Source organism: Carassius carassius, chromosome 46 (genome assembly GCF_963082965.1).
Source record: "Carassius carassius chromosome 46, fCarCar2.1, whole genome shotgun sequence".
Taxonomy (NCBI): Eukaryota; Metazoa; Chordata; class Actinopteri; order Cypriniformes; family Cyprinidae; genus Carassius; species Carassius carassius.
The window spans coordinates 5050564-5074028 of record NC_081800.1 but is presented as its reverse complement, the minus strand read 5'-3'; the positions used below and the strand labels follow the sequence as shown (position 1 = coordinate 5074028).

Sequence of the window (23465 nt, the reverse complement as noted above, 5' to 3'; positions counted from 1 at the left end):
TACATGTCAAAAATAACCTTTTTAATTTTTCATTTTCTGGCGGAAACAAAACCGAATTGTTACCTTTTTAATTTCTTTATTCAGGAACATAAAACAGAATTGCAAGTCATAAACTCACAATTCTGAGATGAAAAGTATGAATCGTGAGATATAAACACGCAATTACTGAATAGTGAGATAAAAATTTGCAATTACCTTTTTTATATTTTATTCTGTAACAGAAACAACGAAACAGAAAAAAAGTCGCAATTACCTTAATTATTATTATTATTACTTTATTTGATGGCAGACACAGTCCCCACTCACTTTAATTGTATGGAAAAGAGCAGCACGAGCTCTCTGCTAAGCATCTCTTTTTGTTTTCTATGCTGGTTTGGAACGAGATGAGGATGAGTAATTGACACAGCGTTTAGGGTGCACTATTGCTTTAAGTGACAGGTTTGTAATGTAAGGCACTTTACAGTGGTCTGACTATGTTACCTACGCTAAATTCTTACAACACCTTTCCATTACACACAGGTTGATTTCTCAACTGAAAGCTATCTTTGCATAGTTCTATGAAACAACACATAATAGTTGCAGCTACATAATCATAATAATGGCACAAATTGGATGCTACTCGAAAGCAAACATTAGTACATCTGAGTTGAGCACAGTAGAAATATACAGTAACAGTACAGCTTATTATTACAAACATAGTCAGTCATTTTATACCATGTAAGAATAAAATAAAAAACAAGTGTTATAAAATATTCTTTCTTTTTTTTCTTTTCTTTTCTTAAATCTTCAAAATATGATCATCCTTCCAGTGTTTTTGCCACCAATAAAAGAAAAAGAAAAAAATAATATAAGTATGGCAGAAATGTAATACAGAAATGAGTTAAAATATTTGATTAAAAAATGTTTTGAGGACAATAAATTGGAATTTGAAGTTTGAATTATCATCTGACCTTTCCTTCAGTCATCAAACATGTTAAGAAATGATTTCACATTCTATGGATTGTTTCAAGCGAGTTAAAATGCATCCTCACGGTATCTTAAGAAATGCATTAGGTGAAATGCATTAGCATAATTATACAGGCACTGCGTAAAACCAATAGAGCCGTATTTGAAGGTTTTCTGCAGAGTTAAAGCTGAATATTGCTTATCGCTTATTCTGGGACATCTGAAAATCAGCTGGATTTTTCAAATGCTGTGTGCAAATGGTCCTTCCACATGTGAATTTCTCCAACCTCTGGGTGTATATATTCCACAAATCCACTGTGCTACGTCAAATTCTCCTGGACCAGAAACATTAATACTGAGTGACTATTGCCATTAATTAATAACTGAAAGAAATAATTTAGAGCCAGCTGTTTCAAACAGCAACACTGTCCATCTACTGGTTGTGTGAGCTTTCATCTGGAAGATACGATCTTTAGAGCATTTGCTCAAAAGTTTCCTTAAACATTGAGTGATGTTAGAACGACATTCAACAGAAATGTTCACAACAGTTATGAACTTGTTATGATTAATGGACTATTTCACCCAAAAATTACATTTTCATTTACTTCCCTCACCTTTTTACATAAACCAGGAGAAACCATAAAAACTTTAATTACGCCCCTTCGTTCAAGCAATCAGTTCATGCATGTGCATATCAGCGGCTCATCAGTCATCAGTCCGAATCTAAATGTCTCCTTCGTTCAGTGACTGTTGGAGGAACTCGATGAGTTCATTCATTATAGGAACATATTCACCGGTATTTCAGCTTATTTCAAATCAGAGTGACTGTCAGACGTCTGTCTGAAATTGAGTTTTGATTAAGTAACTAGTAGATCTGTGGTGCCACAAACTGTTTCAGAGGGTTCAGTCCAATTAAAGAGAATCAGTTCAAAAGAATGATTCGTTTGCAAACCAGACATCACTCCGAACAATTTGCCTGAAGCTCTGGATTACAGGTAATAATGTTGTAAATAATGTTCAGTTTCTTGCACAGACTGATCATTTTGCTTCATAAGACCTCAATATATATCATAGGGAGCAACAGGTATTCATTTCATGTTGCCTGCATATGCTTTTTCAACTTGAAGTGACGGTAGCCGCTGAATTGCATTTTATGGACCACAGTTTCAGCTAAAAACTTCTTTACTGTTTTGCTGAAAAAAAAACACCTACATCTTCGATTTTCATTTTTGGGTGAACTATCCCTTTAAACATCAACTGTCAGTCGCTTACTAGTTACACATTAAATTGATTGATTACACATTAAAGTTGATTATATTCTAATACACCTATGTGAAGTTACACAAATCACTCGTTTTATGATACTGACCTTGATTATTCATGATATTATTATAACACAATGAAATTTGGAATAAGGTAAAAATACAATAAAATAAATTTAATGTAAACATAAAAGCATTATTTTGCACTTGACAAAACAGGCCACGCTTCCTCCTTCGAAGTCAATTGTGTTACCGGAAAAACGCCCTAAAGAGCCAAAAGACGGTTTGGCTGCACTAACAAACATGCTCGTTCTCCTCCATGTTCACGCTGTCCTTACAGCTGCTTTCGTTCGAGGCTCCAGACGAGACGGAGGTGAGGAGTGGGTCGCTCGTTGCTACAGATGACAATGTGTCGTCCATCATGATGTCTCCATCTGCCTTTGGGACAAGACCATAAGCCCCCGCATCACTGGAAGTGCTAGAGTCGTTAAAGGCGATTGTGCCGTCGTTAAGGTCTAGGGTGCTGGAGCGGCCCATGTCGGGGCAGGACGGGTGCATGTGAGGGTACATATCCCGGGAGCAGTCGCCCCGGACCGCCTCATGTTTGATGGGCCGGGCTGCCAGCTCTGATGACCCGAGAGTAGCCGAGGAGACGGCCAGTCCGTGAGCACGAGCCTGGATCTCCAGCTCCTGGATTAGCATTGAAAATATTCAAATATCTGTTGAGTTCAGCAGATTAAAGGAACTCATACAAGTTTGGAATAACTTGAGGGTGAGTAAATGATGACTGATTTTATTTTATTTTTTCATTTATTATTTTAATCTGGGCCTCTTCTGTCACTTTTGACCAAAAAAAGTACATTTTGAAATCTAAAAAATAGTAGCCTCATTGGAATGAGATGACTACTTGTCACCTTAGCTATGTGAACACACACACAAAAAAAGTCATAAAGGACATGATTTGAATATATTAAAGGTTCTAAAAATGAAAAAGTCACACTGGTACTAGGGGTCGCAGAGAATAGTCAAATTTAATGCTCTGCCTCGACGCTTTAAGCTTGACTTCGCTTGAATCATTCAGTAGCGTGGAAATGCACTAACACTGTTCTGTGACTTCTCCATGTAATCGCTTAGAAACTGAAATGTTCTAGCATGTATTTCTTAATATATTTCTTTAATATATTAATCTGTGAGAATCATAACAACACAAAAACAAATCATATCTAAATGAGTCGTTATAGGAGCAATAGACATGTGGGCGGTATATATCACATGCCATAGCTGTGCACAAAGTGTCTGAGTCCCAGCTTGTTTGTTCATTAATTACATAAATGTCAACTTAAAACAAAAGTCTGAAGTCATTCAACCCCTACTTGGTACATTCACGGTCAAAAATGACTGCGGAAAAAAAATAGTTGATAAATGTTATCAATCTTTCATAGTATCATAAAATCCCCTTAAAATTCTAAATAATAATAAAAAATATATATTTTTGAAAAAAAGGATTTATTACATTACATTTAGTTAAATTTCAAGGCTTCAGTCACTTTTCAGTGACCCAAAAATGAAGAGGCCCAGGGAGATAAAGTGTATTATTTTCCATTATATGTGTGCTAAAGTTCCCTGACCAAGGGTAGTTTTGGTCAATGTACTGTTTCTATATGCCACTCCACCATATGTTCTAGCTGTATTTTATATGTATTGACAGTGCTGCTGTCCAGGGATCTGGGCCCTGTCTAAACTGACCTGTATCCTGAGCATCAGGTGGCAGTTGGCATGTTCCAGCTTCTTCTGACGGTTCTCCAGCTCTTTGGCACGCTGCTGCTCTCTCTGAAGTTTCCTGATGTAATCCACAGAGGCCTTCAGGATAGTGCCCTTGTTCCAGCGCATGTCCCTGAGCAACACACACAAGCAGCTGACACCAGCACATCTGACAGACCCTCTATCAACAGTACTAGCCTCTGCTGTAATAACAGCATCTGCTTCATGTGTAAGCGTGTATCTACTGAACACTGTTGTCCTTACGGGTCATTTGATTTAGGAATCAGAGTCCCCAGTTCTTTGATTCGATCGTTAATGTTGAATCTTCGTCGCCTCTCAACTGAAACAGATGGGAAATGCATGTTACATTACACACTCGTATTTATAAACTCAACCAAATCACATTTACATGCTGCCCAAGTAAACTCACTTAAATTATGGTTGTCCTTTTTTTGCCTTTCCTTTACAAAAGCACGAACTTCTGCCTCTAAAAAAAAAAGCAGGGTGAGAAGAGAAACTGAATTTATAGTATACTTTCTCTCAACAAAATGCCTCTTTACTATGGTATGAAGTACTCATACTGTACAGTCTGCACATTTTCTGTATGCATAAAATACTCAAACGGTACAGCAAACTGCATATAAATTCTGTATCCCACAATTCAATGTGCTAGACTTGCCCCTTTTAGCCCATTTTTACATAAAATCAAATTCAGAATTCAAAATAATGGTATAATGGTATTATGATGGTTGACACTTACTTACACCTTTACATGGTCACATGACAATGTAAAAATAAAAAATGTCATCATTTGTACATGTCGTAATTATCGTGGAATAATACCTATGGTCATACATACTACTACACAGTACTTTTAGCAGTAAATTAGTATTTAATTCAAAACATGGTTGAACTTAAAAACAATTTTATAACAACTTAACAATTCTACATACAATATTAGAGTTTATACACATCGTACCAACTTCATAACTCGCATACTTTATAACCCATACGCCCTCTAGAGGACACAGTGCAAATTCCCATTAGAAAGGGAACGTCTCAGGTTACACATGTAACCATGGTTCCCCTAAAGATGCTGTGTCCCCTTGAGGGTCCTATGGGGAATCATGACACATGAGTCTAAACATAACAATAAACTTGATATTGGCAGGCGGCAGCCTATAACGTCACAGCTGGTGCGGCCGAGAGTATAAAAGGGCACCTGTGAAATACGTCATGCACTTCTTGTTTGAAGTATACATGCAGGAAGTCCTGAAGCATGGCAAAGGGACGCAGTGTCTCATTCCCCTCTCAGGGAACCATGGTTACATGCATAACCTGAGACGTTCCCTTTGAATGGGAACTCGCGCTCCCCTAGAGGGCGTATGTGGAACGGTACACCAACGCCGCCATGCTGAAGGAATGAATGCTTTATTGGTTGAGCTAAGTCAAAGACTCAAACAAGTCCTCACCCCTGCACCAGCAACGCAATCACAGACCGGAGCTTACGGGTAAATCTAATTAATAAAACAATTTTAATCCATAATATGATTATTATATTTCTGTTTTGTTAACAGACATGGAAGAAAAATCTTCAAACGTACCCACAGGAAACCCTTCAGGCCTTTGATAGCTGTCAAAGTTGCTACAGGAGCTGGGCTTGTCCATCATGTGCATCATGGTTGGAGATGGAGCAACTGTGTAGCATACGAGCATATGTTTCACTCATATCATCATTCACATGACATTACTACAGACTTTAAAAAGGTGAAACACAATTAAATACATCGTCAGAATGCCTGGAGGGGCTTAGACGCTACAGAACGATGTTAACTAATTCATATGTCTCTTACCAGAGAATTCCCTTTTAATGTTGGGCAGGTTAGCAGGGCACGAGTTACTGACAGAGATTCCTGGAGGCGGCATGCCCGGGTTACCATACATGTCCAAGAGGTTCGCTGACACAGGGATCTAGAAACACAGGAACACACACATTACATATTCTGTAATGCATCATGGCTTCAGAAGACAGTCACTGGGATTCCCATTCACTGTCACTGTGCGGAAAAGAGCAGCTTGCACGTCCTGCCTACGACATGAGAGTGAGTAAATGAAGACTATTCACTGTTCCTCTGCAGTCAGATATTAGATCAGGTGTTGACAGCTGCTTCACGCTGCTGTCTGCAATACTGTCACCAGCCACAGCTCTGATTGTGTGACAAGACAGAAAGAGACAAAGTCTCACCAAGTTTAATGCTAATTGAAAATACACATGAGTCACTGTATTTCTTGAAACTTACAGGCAGTGTTGAGGAAAGTGACTTTTAAGTAATGCATTACAATATTGTGTTATTCCATAAAAAATAAAAAATAAAGTAATGCATTGTTATTTTTGCGGTACTTTTTGTCACATGGGCTGTGCTTAATTGTTTGTTTCTTAATAACAAACACTCAAAAGTTATATTTTTGGCAACTGTAAAGACCCTTTCACACCTAAAGTGACATGAATAAGCCTCAAGCTGAAGGAAATGCCTCTGAACTTACTAAATAAAATAAATGAAAACTAACTATCATTATATTAACTGTTTTTTGCTAGTAAATTTAAATAAATACATATTTTATTATATTAGTACTCATTTTTGTTTTTAGCAAATAAAATAAAATAATTAATATTTCATTATATTAACTCTTTTTTTAAAACAAAATGAAAAAAATACACATTTAATTATATTACTACCATTTTTTGTATAGTTTTGGTTTGCAAAATGAAAATACTAAAATAAAAATAAATTTAATTAAATATTTCATTATATTAACATTTAAAAAATATAAATAAATATTAATTATAGGAACTTTTTTTTGTTTTTTTGCAAGTGGATTTAAGTACAGAATTGATGAAAGTATAACAGTGGATTTACCGTGTTGGCCATCTGAAGTCCGGGGTCCAACGAGAGTCCAATGACATCATCATTGTAACTGGATTCCAAACCAATGATGTCATCAATGACATCATCCATCTGAGTAAAATCAAGAGCAATAGATTTCATCAGCTGTCACCGCTCAGCTACAGTATGACGCACTATGAAGTCAGTTAACGTGTCTCGTGTGCTGCAGTAATGGAAGAGTTTAAATCAATCCATTTCCCATTGTGAAAATCACTAGTTAATCTGACATACATCCCAAAGAGCTGTGTACTTCCTCTCAGAGTGCCAATGTCAGACTCTGTCTAATCTATTAACACTTAAGCACAGCTCTCTCTCTCTATCACAGCGTGAACAGTGACGCAATCCAGCCAGCTGCTTCAGCGAGACATTCACAGCGACACAAGCCTCCAGGCTGGAGGTGGTTTTATCAATCATCGGGTAATGAGATCTAAAATGACATCTTCATAATGTCTCTACATCGTTTACGGATGCTGCTGGATGTGTGTGCTCTTGGTGAACCTGTCAGGATCCTGTCACCTCTGTCTCGTCTTGTTTATGGTGTCCATGTTTTGTTCATGTCTTTGTGTTGAGCACGTGCTTTCTGTTTTGTTTATTTGCCTTGTGCTCAGTATTATGTCTTCCTCATATCCTCCTGTTTCTATTTTCCCTGTGTGTTTCTGTCCTGGTTTGTTGTGTGTCATAGCTTGTCTTCTCGCTCCTGTCTTGGTCCCGTCAGTCCATCTTATTAATGGGTTTAAACCCTGCCATAGGGCCTTTTGCTTTGACTGTGACCTGGGCTCCTGTATGTATATGTTCAGTTTTGTGGTCTATTTACATTGCAAAAAATGATATAATCAGTAAGTCATGGAAACATATATTTTTACATTACTTTAACTCATCAGAATAAGTTGAGCAATTTTAGCTGAGTTTTTAAGTGAAGTTGAAATGACAAAAAAGTTGAATATACTTCAATTTAAGGCAGCAACTGAACTTTTTGTATATGGGTTTTTAAGTTGAAACCGCTGGAATATTGGATAAATCAGCTTTTTCAGAACTTTTTTTTCACCCTGACAGAACTGTGTGTCATATTTCACTTTTATTTATTCATTTTTGAAGAAATTATTTTGTATAATATTTTCATGACAATTCAAGGATTCATTACCTTTTTATCCATGGTCCACTTAAAAATGTCAGTTTTTTATTTTATTTTATTTTTTATAAAAAAAAACACAAAAAAAAACAACAGATATTATAATACCACACATATATTTTGTGCACCTGTTTTTCAGTTTGCTTGTAGTCGCCTTTAATTTACAGTTTTTACTCTGTCTGTTTCTGAATTCATGAGTCTTGAAGATAATGAATAGAAAATGTTAAAGTCATTTATCTATATTTAATTATTATTATTTATTTTTTTACAATTTAAATACCTTTGAAAAGCTGATTGATTATAAATGGATAAATTAGATAAATTTCCTGTTATTTTTTTCTATATTTGATCTCCAAAGACCTATTGTCAAGGAGTTTATTAATTGCCTATCAGCTATGTAATGGTATGCAATATTTGTATGATTTCAACTCAAATCTTTAAATCTGAGGTTAACCTGTTTAACTTTTGGTTGATAAATATCAAATATAAATATCAAATTACTTTTTAAAAATTGAACAAAACCTGCTGCAATTATACTAATGTAGCCATTATTTTTAGAAAGTGCTGAAGTGAAATATCACAGTATTTTGTGTCATCACCTCTTTCTCACAGGTGGAGTTGAGGGTCAGTAAGGCCATGGGACTGTTGGGGGCGCTGTTGCCCGGCCCTGGAGGCATTCCCCCGTGGTCAGGGGCCTGGCTGGGACACGGCAAACTCACGGCCTGCGAGCCGAGCTTTCCTCCCAGCGTGGTGCACAGATACGCCTTCACCTGCTGCCTCTGAGCCTGCTGGATGTGATACTTCGTGGGGTTTTCAAGATGCGTTTGAACCTTCAGACAGAGAGAGACAGAGAGAGAGAGTCAGAATTACAGACAGGAAATAATCACACATGATGAGGAAGTACCATGTAACACATTTAAGAGCTTAAGAACTATTTAATTCATTTGTAATTTACTATTCTAAAACTACAAATCTACTGTTGCTGTTTTTTTTCCTGTCTTAATTACATTATATTTGTGAAATAAAGTAGACACACTGAACCACACAATTTATATATATTATCTAAGACCCATTTATTAATGTCAGTAATTTTTTTGCACTTAAAATTTCAATACATTTGTAAAAATTTTGTTTAGGTAAAATATTTTGAGAGATATATATTTTGTTTACTTTCTCTTTTGTTTATTTTTTTTCTCTATTGGTGCTGTAATGTAAATCGTTGCCCTTGAGAAATAAAATAAACACTGAACCACACAGATAATGTATAATGTATGTATGCGTGTATGCATTTATTTAGTATGTGTAAAAATTATAAAAACGACCAGCAACAAGGTTAAATGTCTAAAAATGTTCAAGTGTATACAATATATATTTTTAAGAATGTATTTTATGATATTACTTAACAACAACAACGATAATAGTTACGAAGGAGAGTCAGAGGCGTTCGGATCCAATTGCAGCATTTGTACAACAGAATGGTCAGACAGGCAGAAATCAGGAATGATGTCAGGTGTGTCAGGGATATCAAGAAACATAAAACTGTAACGAGCAGAGATCAGGGCAGGCAGCAGAGAATCAGAGTTGAAATACACAATCCAAAAGGTCAGACACGGAAACACAAACACAGGGAAAACGCTTGGAAATGTAAGACGGGGCTAAACAAGACTTCGCAAAGTGTCTGTGTGTGAGTGCTGCTTATATGTGTGTGTAAATGAGGTACAGGTGTGGCAAGGAGATTAGCTGATGAATGATGTGCAGGTGTGGCAAGGTGATAGTGATGCAGTGACTCATGGGAGATGTAGTTTGGGTGTGGTGCAACAGTATGAGAGGTGCTAGTGTCCAAGTGATGATATGGTGACATCTGGTGGTTGATGGGTGGAACGGTCCTGAGTGGAGTGCCCTCTACTGAAGTTCATGGGCACTCCAGCTAATGATCGTGACAATAATAATAATAATTAGTAGTAATAGTAGTAGTCATGATTAAACACAATAAAAAAGACAATTATTTTCAATAAAAGAAAATAATAAGCAATCTGCTATCACTGTTCCTTCATCAAATCAGTAATAATTACCATCATTTTCCAAAACAGACTCCCATTCTATTCATAGCTCAGTTATTCATCTCTTAAAAGTCCTTAAGTTCCTCCTCCACATGAGCCATGCGAACAAAATGACCTTTACACTCACAGGTCACGACTTGTGACACACTTAACAACAGTTTCAGGACAAAAATGACAAGCCTAGAGTACAGATTGTATTTATTTATTATAATCATAATTATTAGTAGTAGCAGTGATTATAGCAGTAGTTTTAGTATATGCATTATACAATTATAGATTTTTATAATTCTGTGTGAGCACTCAACGGCTGTGAATGAATCCTCAACCGTGAACACTATTTGATCAGCTGAAGCTACTTCTAATCTAATCTATTAAACTGACCTGACCAATAAAGAATTCAAATGGTTATGCCAAAATGGGTAAATAACTGATTAGTTTTGCCTGTTGAATAATTAACACAAGACACACCAAACACGACTGAACTTTTGCCTTGCATAAATATGCCTTTATGCGTTTATGAAGAAACTTTAAGGTCAGTGTGAGGTTGAAACAGTGGAGTCTTTCTGCAGCTCCAGAGTGACTCAAGCAGCTAACATCTTAACCTCCATTCAGCCCAACGCACAGTTATTCAGATCTCAGCGCTGTAAACCAGAGAAACCTGACGAAACCCACACGTGATCTTTGACAGCCGAATGCCATTTATATTTCCCGCTCTTCTCTGAGGAACGATAAAGTACGCATGTCTCAATTGAATAACACTGCTCTCTGAAAACAGCCTCCAGTGTACTGTGCTAATACAAATTTATGTTCTGATTTTTTCACAGGTGCTTTACTTGTATTTTGAATATTTTCAATTGTGTGTTGTATTTTTTTGTGTTTATGGGTGAAAGGAAATGTCTGTAAACTTAACAGAAAATGTCAGATTTTCAATTTTCTACAGATTTTGTTCTTATAGTGTGGACGCCACCGGCTATCACTCTGCCAAAAAAAAAAAACAACATTTTAAGAGATTTTTCTAAATATGTTTTTTAATGTTCCTCAGCAGAAAGGAAGTCAGTCAGTTTTGGAACAACATAAGGGTGAATAAATGATGAGCTTGCATTTTTTGAGTGAACTATCCCTTTAAGTATGTCATTTATTTTCCCCATGTTTCTAAAACTGTATCTAAGGAGTAGAACATCTTATAGATTTAGAGATTGACTTTTTAGACTTGGGACAGCAAGCAACCAACTAGCAACCAGCAAAAACACACTAGCAACAACCTAGCAACTCTGAGAACCAATGAAAACCATTCAGAACAATGTAGCATTGTGGCACTGAGTTTGTCATGGTAAAAATCTAGTAGTTTAAATAACTGCTTAAATTAAAAAATGCATGATCTCTAAGAAACAGAGAATTTGCAATAAAAATTAATAAATACATGAATTAAATAAAATCTAAACATTTCTGATCACTCTTTATTTTAAGGACAAGTTCCCAATATTAACTGTTAACTATGATTTTTGCCTCAGTAAACTCCAAATCAGTATATCAGAATGATTTCTGAAGGACCATGTGACACTGAAGAATTCAGTAATGATGCTGAAAATACAGCTGCGCATCACAGGAATAAATTAGATTTTAAAATAGAATTCACTAGCTAGGACCACGCCACAAACAAGCTATGAAACTGGGTAAGAGTAGAAAGAGGATGAAGGGGTCGAGGGAATGGGATGATAGTCAGGTTGATCAGGGCATCTTGAATTAATGGCTCAGGGAGATTTAGGGTGGGGGTACCGTCTCTAGCATATATTTAAGCCTTTAGAAGTACGAATGTGTTGGAATGAGAGAAGCTGGGCAATCGCAGCCAGTGGTTATTCGTAGCAATAGTTAATCCCTCAAGTAGGTTTAAATGTACGTGGGGTTCTGAGGAAGGAATGAGCGCAAGATGTTAAGTTGTAGATATACGGTGGGTCGGTTGATGGGAAGGAAGCTTTGAGACAGTTCCAGGCGGAGAGGTTTCTTGAAGATCATGCTTGGAGCATGGCAATTAAGAGTGGCTTCTTGTGAAGCCTATTTGGTGTTTGGTCAGTGGTATGACCGGCGAGAGATGCATGTTTATTCCGGAGCCAAGTCTAACTTCTGAAATGGGAAACGAGACGAGAGTCAGTTTACGAGATTAAGGAGTCATGGTATGGAGTTGCTCGGAGGAGGAGTTGTTATTGAGTAGATTAAGAGGGCTTATGCATGAATGCATGACTGCCAAACATAATCATCCCTTGTTTATGGTTTCAATTCTACTGCATTGTCTGAGCGAATGAGTAGATTCGGACTATTCAAACCCCCAAGGATGCTATGTTATGACTATGGGATACGTTTCATAATGCTGAGGAGACTGCTCTTGACTGTGGATTGTAGGAACTGAATTCCCGTAGGCTGTTCAGAATCAACCCGGCAGCCACCATGTTAACTGCTGAAGTCTATTTAGGGTGTTGCATCTGTATACAGTTGGATGTAGCCAGATGAGAGATGTAGATTAGTTTGGATATCCTCATTATGGAAGTGCAGATGAAGGTGCGACTATCAGAAGTCTTTGAGGAGGTGAAGAACGTAAGGAGACTGTGGTTGTTAGTAAGAATCCTTTGTAGCTTCGGGAGAGAGGCCATCATCCTAGGGCTGCTTCTGCAAATTAATGAGGCTCACGATGAATTAACGGCACCATCCCAGATTCATGATGGATAGGCAAGACTTGGCATTTAGTGGTATCTGTCACAGAATGCGCAGATGTGAAGGTGCCTGTAAACGAGAGGTGGCCCTGACAGTGGCGAAGGAAGGGTGGAAGAAAGAATGATGGGATGAAAGGATGTCTTTGAGTGGGGGAGGGGGTGAGGATGAGAGGATATAGGAGGGGGGAGGAGGAAGGGGAAGGTAGGGAGAGAGGAAGGGTGGAAGAAGGGATGTTGGGAGGAGAGGTTATAGGAGGGGAGAGGAGGTAGGGAAGGTAAGGAGAGAGGAAGGGTGGAAGAAGGGATGTTGGGATGAAAGGATGTCTTTGAGGGGGGGGTGTTTGAGGATGAGAGAATATAGGAGGGGGAGGAGATAGGGAGAGAGTGCGATTGAGAGGTAAAGAGAGGGTAGAATTGGCTGAAGGACGGACGGAAGAAGGGGATGTTGGGATGAAAGGATGTTTGTGAGTGGGGTGTGTTGCATGGAGGTAGGGGGAAAACGGAAAGAGGTTTGGAAATTGAATTGGAGGTTGGAGGAGACCGGCTGGTTTGTGTGAGCAAACACTATAGAACATGCAATGCTCAATAGGATGCTTAATCGCAGGAAGCCCCACCTTCTGAATGAAAGAGCCGAACAGTAAGTCAGCTGTAGCTGCCATTAGAAGCTTCCCGGTTGCTATAGAAACAGTCAGCAGTCTTAGACATGCACTTAGGACTGCACGCTCACACTGACTGATTTAGCCTGAATAAGATAACAGTGCTGTTGTTAGCTGCAGGCTTGTCCACTGAGGTCTTGGTGGTGCGGTTGTAAACTGTGTGATCGTTCGCCTGAGGCTCTGCTGTGGTGGTGCTGCTGTAGCTGAATGATCGTTTCACCTGAGGTGCTGCTGGTGGGGCTGTTGTAGCTGAATGATCGTTTCACCTGAGGTGCTGCTGGTGGTGCTGTTGTAGCTGAATGATCGTTTCACCTGAGGCGCTGCTGGTGGTGCTGTTGTAGCTGAATGATCGTCTCGCCTGAGGTGCTGCTGGTGGGGCTGTTGTAGCTGAATGATCGTTTCACCTGAGGCGCTGCTGGTGGTGCTGTTGTAGCTGAATGATCGTTCGCCTGAGGTGCTGCTGGTGGGGCTGTTGTAGCTGAATGATCGTCTCGCCTGAGGCGCTGCTGGCGGTGCTGTTGTAGCTGAATGATCGTTTCAACTGAGGTGCTGCTGGTGGTGCTATTGTAGCTGAATGATCGTTTCACCTGAGGCGCTGCTGGCGGTGCTGTTGTAGCTGAATGATCGTTTCACCTGAGGCGCTGCTGGCGGTGCTGTTGTAGCTGAATGATCGTTTCACCTGAGGCGCTGCTGGCGGTGCTGTTGTAGCTGAATGATCGTTTCACCTGAGGTGCTGCTGGTGGTGCTGTTGTAGCTGAATGATCATTTCACCTGAGGCACTGCTGGCGGTGCTGTTGTAGCTGAATGATCGTTTCACCTGAGGCGCTGCTGGCGGTGCTGTTGTAGCTGAATGATCGTTTCACCTGAGGCGCTGCTGGCGGTGCTGTTGTAGCTGAATGATCGTTTCACCTGAGGTGCTGCTGTGGTGGTGCTGTTGTAGCTGAATGATCGTTTCACCTGAGGCGCTGATGGCGGTGCTGTTGTAGCTGTATGATCGTTTCACCTGAGGCGCTGCTGGTGGTGCTGTTGTAGCTGAATGATCATTTCACCTGAGGTGCTGCTGTGGTGGTGCTGTTGTAGCTGAATGATCATTTCACCTGAGGCGCTGCTGGTGGTGCTGTTGTAGCTGAATGATCGTCTCGACTGAGGCGCTGCTGGCGGTGCTGTTGTAGCTGTATGATCGTTCGCCTGAGGTGCTGCTGGTGGTGCTGTTGTAGCTGAATGATCGTTTCACCTGAGGTGCTGCTGTGGTGGTGCTGTTGTAGCTGAATGATCGTCTCGCCTGAGGTGCTGCTGTGGTGGTGCTGTTGTAGCTGTATGATCATTCGCCTGAGGTGCTGCTGGTGGTAATGTTTGTAGCTGAATGATCGTTTCACCTGAGGTGCTGCTGGCGGTGCTGTTGTAGCTGAATGATCGTTTCACCTGAGGCGCTGCTGGCGGTGCTGTTGTAGCTGAATGATCGTTTCACCTGAGGCGCTGCTGGTGGTGCTGTTGTAGCTGAATGATCGTTTCAACTGAGGTGCTGCTGGTGGTGCTGTTGTAGCTGAATGATCGTTTCACCTGAGGCGCTGCTGGCGGTGCTGTTGTAGCTGAATGATCGTTTCACCTGAGGCGCTGCTGGCGGTGCTGTTGTAGCTGAATGATCGTCTCGCCTGAGGTGCTGCTGGCGGTGCTGTTGTAGCTGAATGATCGTTTCACCTGAGGCGCTGCTGGTGGTGCTGTTGTAGCTGAATGATCGTTTCACCTGAGGCGCTGCTGGTGGTGCTGTTGTAGCTGAATGATCGTTTCACCTGAGGCGCTGCTGGTGGTGCTGTTGTAGCTGAATGATCGTTTCACCTGAGGCGCTGCTGGTGGTGCTGTTGTAGCTGAATGATCGTTTCACCTGAGGCGCTGCTGGCGGTGCTGTTGTAGCTGAATGATCGTTTCACCTGAGGCGCTGCTGGTAGTGCTGTTGTAGCTGAATGATCGTTTCACCTGAGGCGCTGCTGGCGGTGCTGTTGTAGCTGAATGATCGTTTCACCTGAGGCGCTACTGGCGGTGCTGTTGTAGCTGAATGATCGTTTCACCTGAGGCACTGCTGGTGGTGCTGTTGTAGCTGAATGATCGTTTCACCTGAGGCGCTGCTGGTGGTGCTGTTGTAGCTGAATGATCGTTTCACCTGAGGTGCTGCTGGTGGTGCTGTTGTAGCTGAATGATCGTTTCACCTGAGGCGCTGCTGGCGGTGCTGTTGTAGCTGAATGATCGTTTCACCTGAGGCGCTGCTGGCGGTGCTGTTGTAGCTGAATGATCGTTTCACCTGAGGCGCTGCTGGCGGTGCTGTTGTAGCTGAATGATCGTTTCACCTGAGGCGCTGCTGGTGGTGCTGTTGTAGCTGAATGATCGTTTCACCTGAGGCGCTGCTGGTGGTGCTGTTGTAGCTGAATGATCGTTTCACCTGAGGTGCTGCTGGTGGTGCTGTTGTAGCTGAATGATCGTTTCACCTGAGGCGCTGCTGGTGGTGCTGTTGTAGCTGAATGATCGTTTCACCTGAGGTGCTGCTCGTGGTGCTGTTGTAGCTGAATGATCGTTTCACCTGAGGTGCTGCTGGTGGTGCTGTTGTAGCTGAATGATCGTTTCACCTGAGGCGCTGCTGGTGGTGCTGTGTTAGCTGTATGATCGTTCGCCTGAGGCGCTGCTGGCGGTGCTGTTGTCTGAAAGGATAGACTGAAGTCATGGATCAACCAGAAAGCTATTAAAAATTGTATCCTAAGGCAAGAAATAAGCAGAGCAAATTCAAAGCACTCTTAGATCTATGCACTGTGCTATATATGCATACATCTGAATGGCATCCATAAAAAATCATGAGACTTTATAAATAACTCGTTTAAATGGCTGAGCCAATGCAACTCAACACATCCTTTCCATTAACCACATTAGTGCTAATAAAGCTCATTTACATAGTATATACAAAGAAAGCGTTTTAAGATTTTAAGGACACTGAATGTCAGGGGCGGACTGGCCATCTGGAGCACCGGGACTTTTCCCGGTGGGCCGCTAGCCAATGTGGGCCGGCCCACCCGGTACACAAATATATATATATATATATATATATATATATATATTTTTTTTTTTTTTTTTTTAATTGACGGAAATCATAATATTACATCTCTTTTCTACGCAAATGGATGAGTGAGTCGATCGCGCAACCAACAAGCGCGTTTTCGTCTAATTTAGAGAGAGACAGATTCATCTGGTACAGCGAATTTCTCTGAGCAGCAGGCCACTGTATACGTTCACTTAAAAGCCCATCGGGAAGAGCAGTGATACATTTTGGAGCCCGACTGCAAAACACAATAGCCCCTGGACGTCGGGCTAGCGATTTTGCGAGCCCTGCACCTCAGATCTATCCAGTTTGTGAACCACTGGTTTCCACAATGTTTTCGTTAAACAAAATAAATGATTATTTTAAAAGATTTACTCAAGAGAATAATCTGTTCACGAATCGGATCATGAACTTATATTACCGCATATTCATGCATCTGTTAATTGCAGTGTTGGGAAGGTTACTTTGGAAATGTAATAGGTTACAGATTACAAGTTACCCTATTTAAAATGTAATAGTAGTGTTACTTTTTCAATTACTTTATTAATGTTATGTAACTAATTACTTTTGATTACTTTTTGATTACTTTTCAAAATCTCCAATAAATGTTTATTTGCAACTGTTAATCATCTTCAAACATTTACACCATTCAGGTTTAACCTTACAGCAGTGCTCAATACTGTCAGACTTTCACCATCCTTCATCACTTGAATTAAGATGATCAAATTTGAACACATGTCTGCATGTCTGCTTCATTAATTTCCACATGGGGCGGACTGGGATAAAATTTCAGACCGGGAAATCTCAAACTCATACAAACAAATTCATGGACAACACTATTTTTTGTATGGACCTGATATAAAAAAAGATTTAAATCTTTAGTTTGGGGACATGCAAAATAATTAAAAGTTCTCTCCTGAACTTCACCTTCACTTCATTTCTTTTTTCTTTTCAGTCTCTTTATTTTGCCCTGTTATCCATCTACCTCATGACTTTAACACTCAAGATTTAACAAAACTATACTTTCTTAATTGCCTAGATGTCAAATTGAGTGCATCACTACAATATAAAATCCTAATACTGAACATGAGTCATGTTTTTCCCTCACAAATATTAACTGCTTTTATTACGTAAAAGTACAGTAACCATGTTTTTTTTAATTATTATTATTGCAAATGGATTACCATTTGTATTTATTTTTAAATAAATAAATATGTAAATTTGTGGCATGGTTTAACAACAGTAACCTTTGTCTCTGAATTTATAGCAAATATTAAAACTTTGCATATGCTTTGATTCAAGTGTACTTTTGATATATTTGTCCAAAATGTGGCATATTCCGTCCGTGTTAGGCAATAGCAATCCCGTTTTTATGACTGGATTCTACTAACCAGACTATGTTTCTGCATCGCGGAAATTATAGGGCCGTACGTCTCAGAATAGTCAGTTCAATTTGGGAAAGAAATCAATTACATCTGTATGTGGATGTGTGTAAATATTCAAATGTAATCCCCACTGTAATCTTTAAAATTTTCAGAAGTAACTGTAATTTAATTACTCATTTTTTCTTAGTAACTGTAACTGATTACAGTTACATTTATTTTGTAATTAAATTACGTAATTAAGTTACATGTAACTAGTTACTCCCCAACACTGGTTAATTGAATGCAAAGTGTGAGTTCTAGGAGAATGTTTGTCTCGTGATGAACATGTATCGCTCACTGGGAGTCGCTAAATGAACAGCTGCAGCACGCAGGTTATCTTTTTTTTTTTTTTTTTTCAATGGAGGATCAGTTGCCCTATTGGTTAAAATCCCCAAACAGTATACTTAAATATCAAATAAATAAATTACATCAAAACAGGGGCGTTTGAGTTTTGATGTGGTGGGCTGCTGTGGGCCAGAAAGTCCAGGGCCACTTTTTGGTCCCAGTCCGCCCCTGCTGAATGTAAATCAGTCCTTTAACAAAGAAAAATTATGTTGTCATTTACTTACTACAAAGGTAGCTGATATTGGTGTCTTATGGTTGATGTCAACTGGCAAATCTTGATATGCCATATTTTATTGCTCACAAATGATTTTTTTCAGTTATTCTTGGTGCTTTATCGTCTTAGCAACAGCCCCATTTACTTTTAATGTACAGTAAAAAGCAGCTCAGATATTCTGCTAAAACCTCTGCTAAACTAATGTGAGGTTAAATAAGGTATGACATCAGGTCAGTAAGGGATGTATCTTCTCTTTGTGCAAAATATATTCAAGTCAATCGCATAAAATTCAACAATGGATTATGTGCCCACTAAAGTCCCAAATCTAAAGTTGAATAACAAACTTTCCTGCATGCTGTTGAAAGTTTCTTAAACATTTTGTAAAGCACACGCTCAAGCAATTCAGAGGGCAAAAGGCAACTAACAAAGATTGGCCTTCTTCGTCTCATCTTTGCTCGACTTGTGTGCCTAGTCTTTGCCTCCGGCTAGATACTGTCACAAGAACATCCTTCTCAATGCTGAGGCAGCAAGAATGAGACACATTGTCTGGGCTTTAGAAGATGCACCAGTGCAGTCCTGATCTATCAAACAGCTGCATGCGTATGAAAATGTTTCTTCTTAACATGGACAAAACTCTTGTTGATTCGCTCGTGTGCTCTAGGGGTTCATACTAGTGGTCGACGGATATGGGTTTTCCAAGTGGCCAAAATCTGATAAAACACCAACTTACACTAGCAGTCAAAAGACTGGAATAATTACGATTGTTTTAACTGTTTTTGAAAGAAGTTTTTTTTAATGCAAACAATAAAACTATTTTCTATTTGAATATAACTTTAAAATGTAATTTTTGAAATTTCGGACATTGTGTGAATCAGAGGTAAAAAAAACAAAACAGTTGGGACACTGTACAAATTGTGAATAAAAACAGAATGCAATGATGTGGAAGTTTAAAATTTCAATATTTTATTTAGAATAGTGTTGTCAAAAGACCCGATACTTTGGGACCAAGTCGGTACTAAAAAAATGAAAATGTCACAGTACCAGGTTTCTTTAATTACCGATGGTACTGAGTCAACCTGGTTCTTGACGCATACAGCGCTATAATTTCCGCAAAGCAGAAAACGCGGACAGAATCTCAAAATCCAGTCATGATTTACAAAATTACATTTTAATATGGACTGTCACGGAAATTGTCAAAGTTAGCATAAATTAATCAAATCAAATCTCCATATGGACCAGTATCTGTAAATGTTAAGCCACAAAAGTTGGTTAAAAAATGAATCCTGCATGTCTCTGTGTGAATGAATGAATGGCATGCAATGGCAACATCACCAGAACTGTTCTGAGTCACTTCACAAGCATTTTACCGTTTCATTTGAGTAAAACCAGTGTCAGTTTAAAGGTATTTTATATAAAGGCATTGTGCTAGAAATATTACTATTATTTAGTAGAATGTGATCCTGCTACTTCTGTTGAAAAATAATAATAATAAAACATCATTTTTTTAAGAAATAAAATCACACAAAATGTCTTCCATGTTTTAATTTTAATGGCAAATCCCCTTTTTTTACCCAAAAAATACAATGTTTAAATTTCATTAATTAAAAGACAAATTCAATTTGGGTGAAAAATAAGTTGATTTTAAATTTCATGGCATCAACACATCTCAAAAAAGTTGGGACAAGGCCATGTTTACCACTGTGTGGCATCCCCTCTTCTCTTTATAACAGTCTGTAAACGTCTGGGGACTGAGGAGACAAGTTGCTCAAGTTTAGGAATAGGAATGTTGTCCCATTCTTGTCTAATACAGGCTTCTAGTTGCTCAATTGTCTTAGGTCTTCTTTGTCGCATCTTCCTCTTTATGATGCGCCAAATGTTTTCTATGGGTGAAAGATCTGGACTGCAGGCTGGCCATTTCAGTACCTGGACCTCTTCTAAGCAGCCATGATGTTGTAAATGATGCAGTATGTGGTCTGGCATTGTCATGTAGGAAAATGCAAGGTCTTCCCTGAAAGAGACGACGTCTGGATGGGAGCATATGTTGTTCAAGAACTTGGATATACCTTTCAGCATTGATGGCACCTTTCCAGATGTGTAAGCTGCCCATGCCACAAGCACTCATGCAACACCATACCATCAGAGATCTGAATACCTGAATACCCATACCTTCTGAACTGAGCGCTGATAACAACTTGGGTTGTCCTTGTCCTCTTTAGTCCGGATGACATGGCGTCCCAGTTTTCCAAAAAGAACTTCAAATTTTGATTCGTCTGACCACAGAACAGTTTTCCACTTTGCCACAGTCCATTTTAAATGAGCCTTGGCCAAGAGAAAACGCTTGCGCTTCTGGATCATGTTCAGATATGGCTTCTTGTTTGACCTATAGAGTTTTAGCCGGCAACGGCGAATGGCACGGTGGATTGTGTTCACCGACAATGTTTTCTGGAAATATTCCTGAGCCCATGTTGTGATTTTCATTACAGTAGCATTCCTGTATGTGATGCAGTGCCGTCTAAGGACCCGAAGATCACAGGCATCCAGTATGGTTTTCCGGCCTTGACCCTTATGCACAGAGATTTTTCCAGATTCTCTGAATCTTTGTATGATAATATGCACTGTAAACTCCTTTCTGATATTGCTCCACTATTTATCGCCGCAGCATTGGCGGAATTGGTGATCCTCTGCCCATCTTGACTTCTGAGAAACACTGCCACCCTGAGAGGCTCTTTTTTATACCCAATCATGTTGCCAATTGACCCTTATAAATTGCAAATTGGTCCTCCAGCTGTTCCTTATATAAATTTAACTAACTACGTACATTTAACTTTTCCAGCCTGCTATTGCTACCTGTCCCAACTTTTTTGGAATGTGTAGCTCTCATGAAATCCAAAATGAGCCAATATTTGGCATGAAATTTCAAAATGTCTCACTTTCAAGATTTTATATATTATATTATTTATATTCTATTGTGAATAAAATATAAGTTTATGAGATTTGTAAATTCTTCCATTCCTTTTTTTTACCCCCAATTTGTACTGTGTCCCAACTTTTTTCGAATCAGGTTTGTATATAAATACTGTTCAGTTTCTTGCACAGACTGATATTTTTGTGTCTTTACTAGGGGTGTAACGGTACGCAAAAATCACGGTTCGGTACGTACCTCGGTTTTAAAGTCACGGTTCGGTTCATTTTCGGTACAGTAAGGGAAAGAAATGCAAACATTAAACTGCAGGTTGTTTATTACTATACACTTTTTTTTAAAATACTTTTTAATAAAATATTTATAAAATAAAAATAGAATAAGAAATAAAATACTGCTGCAAAGTTCTCCACTAAATAAAATACTCTCAGTCTCAAACCAATATCATATAATAAAATATAATGAAAGATATAAATAAATAACTATGATTACAGTGCAGCATTACCAATCCCAGCATGCTGCTACTCTAGGTGACATAGAGGGAGACCGCTGACAGACCAGGCTCTTGTCTTCATGACAACAATATCTATACTTCATGTTGAGCATAAATATAAAGCCTACTGATAAAGGACACCGTCAACAGTATTGACGGCAAAATAGACTATGTTTGACAGGTGCAATATTTGAAAATCGTTAATTATTAATTTATTTTTTAAATTACATTTATATCTGAATTTATGTCAACCTATAGACTTTCAAACATCAAAGTGTCATGAATTAATATGTATTTGTGTCCAAAATGACATATAAACATATTTTCCTATTCTATTTTTTCCGGAAATGCTTCCAACACGCTTGCGTGTCGCGTGAAAAATAGGCGTCGGTTCTATTTCTAGCATGCATGCGTTTTGCACGTCTCACGCAGGCAGTCTGCAAGCTCTAACCTGTTAACATGGGAGCCAAATTAAAAACGGACACGCCACGCATCCAGTGTGTCGCCAGCCTTAGAATCAGCTGCAGGGTGGGATTTGCGCTGAACGCGGAGACTTCCGCCACTTAATATGCTTGTTTGGAAACACGAAAATGTAAATGTTCCGCGCACAAAATATTGCATTCCGTCATACGGTACACACGTGCACCGTACCGAAAGCCCTGTACCGAAACGGTCCGGTTCGAATACACGTACCGTTACACCCCTAGTCTTTACACATCAATGTATCGTCACGAGCCACAGGGTTAAATTTGGTTTTGTTTGTATATGTTTTCTCACTCTCAAAGCCGTGATTCCCATTCACTTCCATTATATGACTAACAGACTGCAATGGTTTTGTGCTAAAAATCTTTGTTTGTATTCTACTAAAAAAAGTTACCTACATCTTGGATGCCCTGGAGGTAAGCAGATAAACATAAACTTTTCATTTTTGGGTGATTGTTTACTCACCCTCATGTCATTCCAAAACCATATTACTTCTTTAAACATTAAAAAAAAGGAAAAAATTTATCAGAATGTCTAGGCTGATCTTATCCATACACTGCAAGTGAATAGAGAATGAAGCTATTTGGATCCAAAAATGAAGTTTTCTAAATAACATACTAAAGTTTTGAGTGAAGACTAATATATATATATATATATATATAATAGTAAATTTTTCATTGTTTTGTTTTAGTTTTTCTTTAAAATATTGTGAATAGTGAATGGTGAAACTGATCCCTCAGCTATGATCCTACATCCCACTTTTCCAGCTTATTTCCCTCTTCCCAGCGTTAAATATTCACTGGATTGAAACGAGCAGTCCTAATTACAGGCATTCTTTGCTGAATTAGCGTTTGGTGTGTGCTAAGACTGTTCTTGCCTTTGTCTCACTCCCAAACCCGATCCTTTACTTATTTCTGAAAAGATCAAAGGTCACTTGGCTAATTAGGGGCCAATCAGTCTTTAGGCAAACTCATCTGAGCTTAATGTTTTCAATTTTCAAGTCCAGCGGCTCTGCCTGGTACACCTTAGCTAATTTTGCAT

General features: G+C 39.1%; 1 protein-coding gene across 2 annotated transcripts in view; it reads right to left on the bottom strand.

Moving 5' to 3' along the window:
- Positions 1-2255: 2255 nt before the first annotated feature.
- Positions 2256-23465, bottom strand: part of LOC132129136 (microphthalmia-associated transcription factor-like) — a 57161-nt gene continuing 35951 nt past the window's right edge. For both annotated transcript variants that reach the window (XM_059540602.1, XM_059540603.1), the window contains exons 3-10: positions 8642-8872; positions 6887-6985; positions 5822-5939; positions 5573-5665; positions 4399-4455; positions 4233-4308; positions 3954-4101; positions 2256-2897 (exon numbers count right to left, since the gene is read on the bottom strand). In XM_059540602.1, coding sequence (XP_059396585.1) covers positions 2502-2897; positions 3954-4101; positions 4233-4308; positions 4399-4455; positions 5573-5665; positions 5822-5939; positions 6887-6985; positions 8642-8872 — 1218 coding nt within the window. In that variant the 3' untranslated portion in view covers positions 2256-2501. The remainder of the gene's footprint in view (positions 2898-3953; positions 4102-4232; positions 4309-4398; positions 4456-5572; positions 5666-5821; positions 5940-6886; positions 6986-8641; positions 8873-23465) is intronic.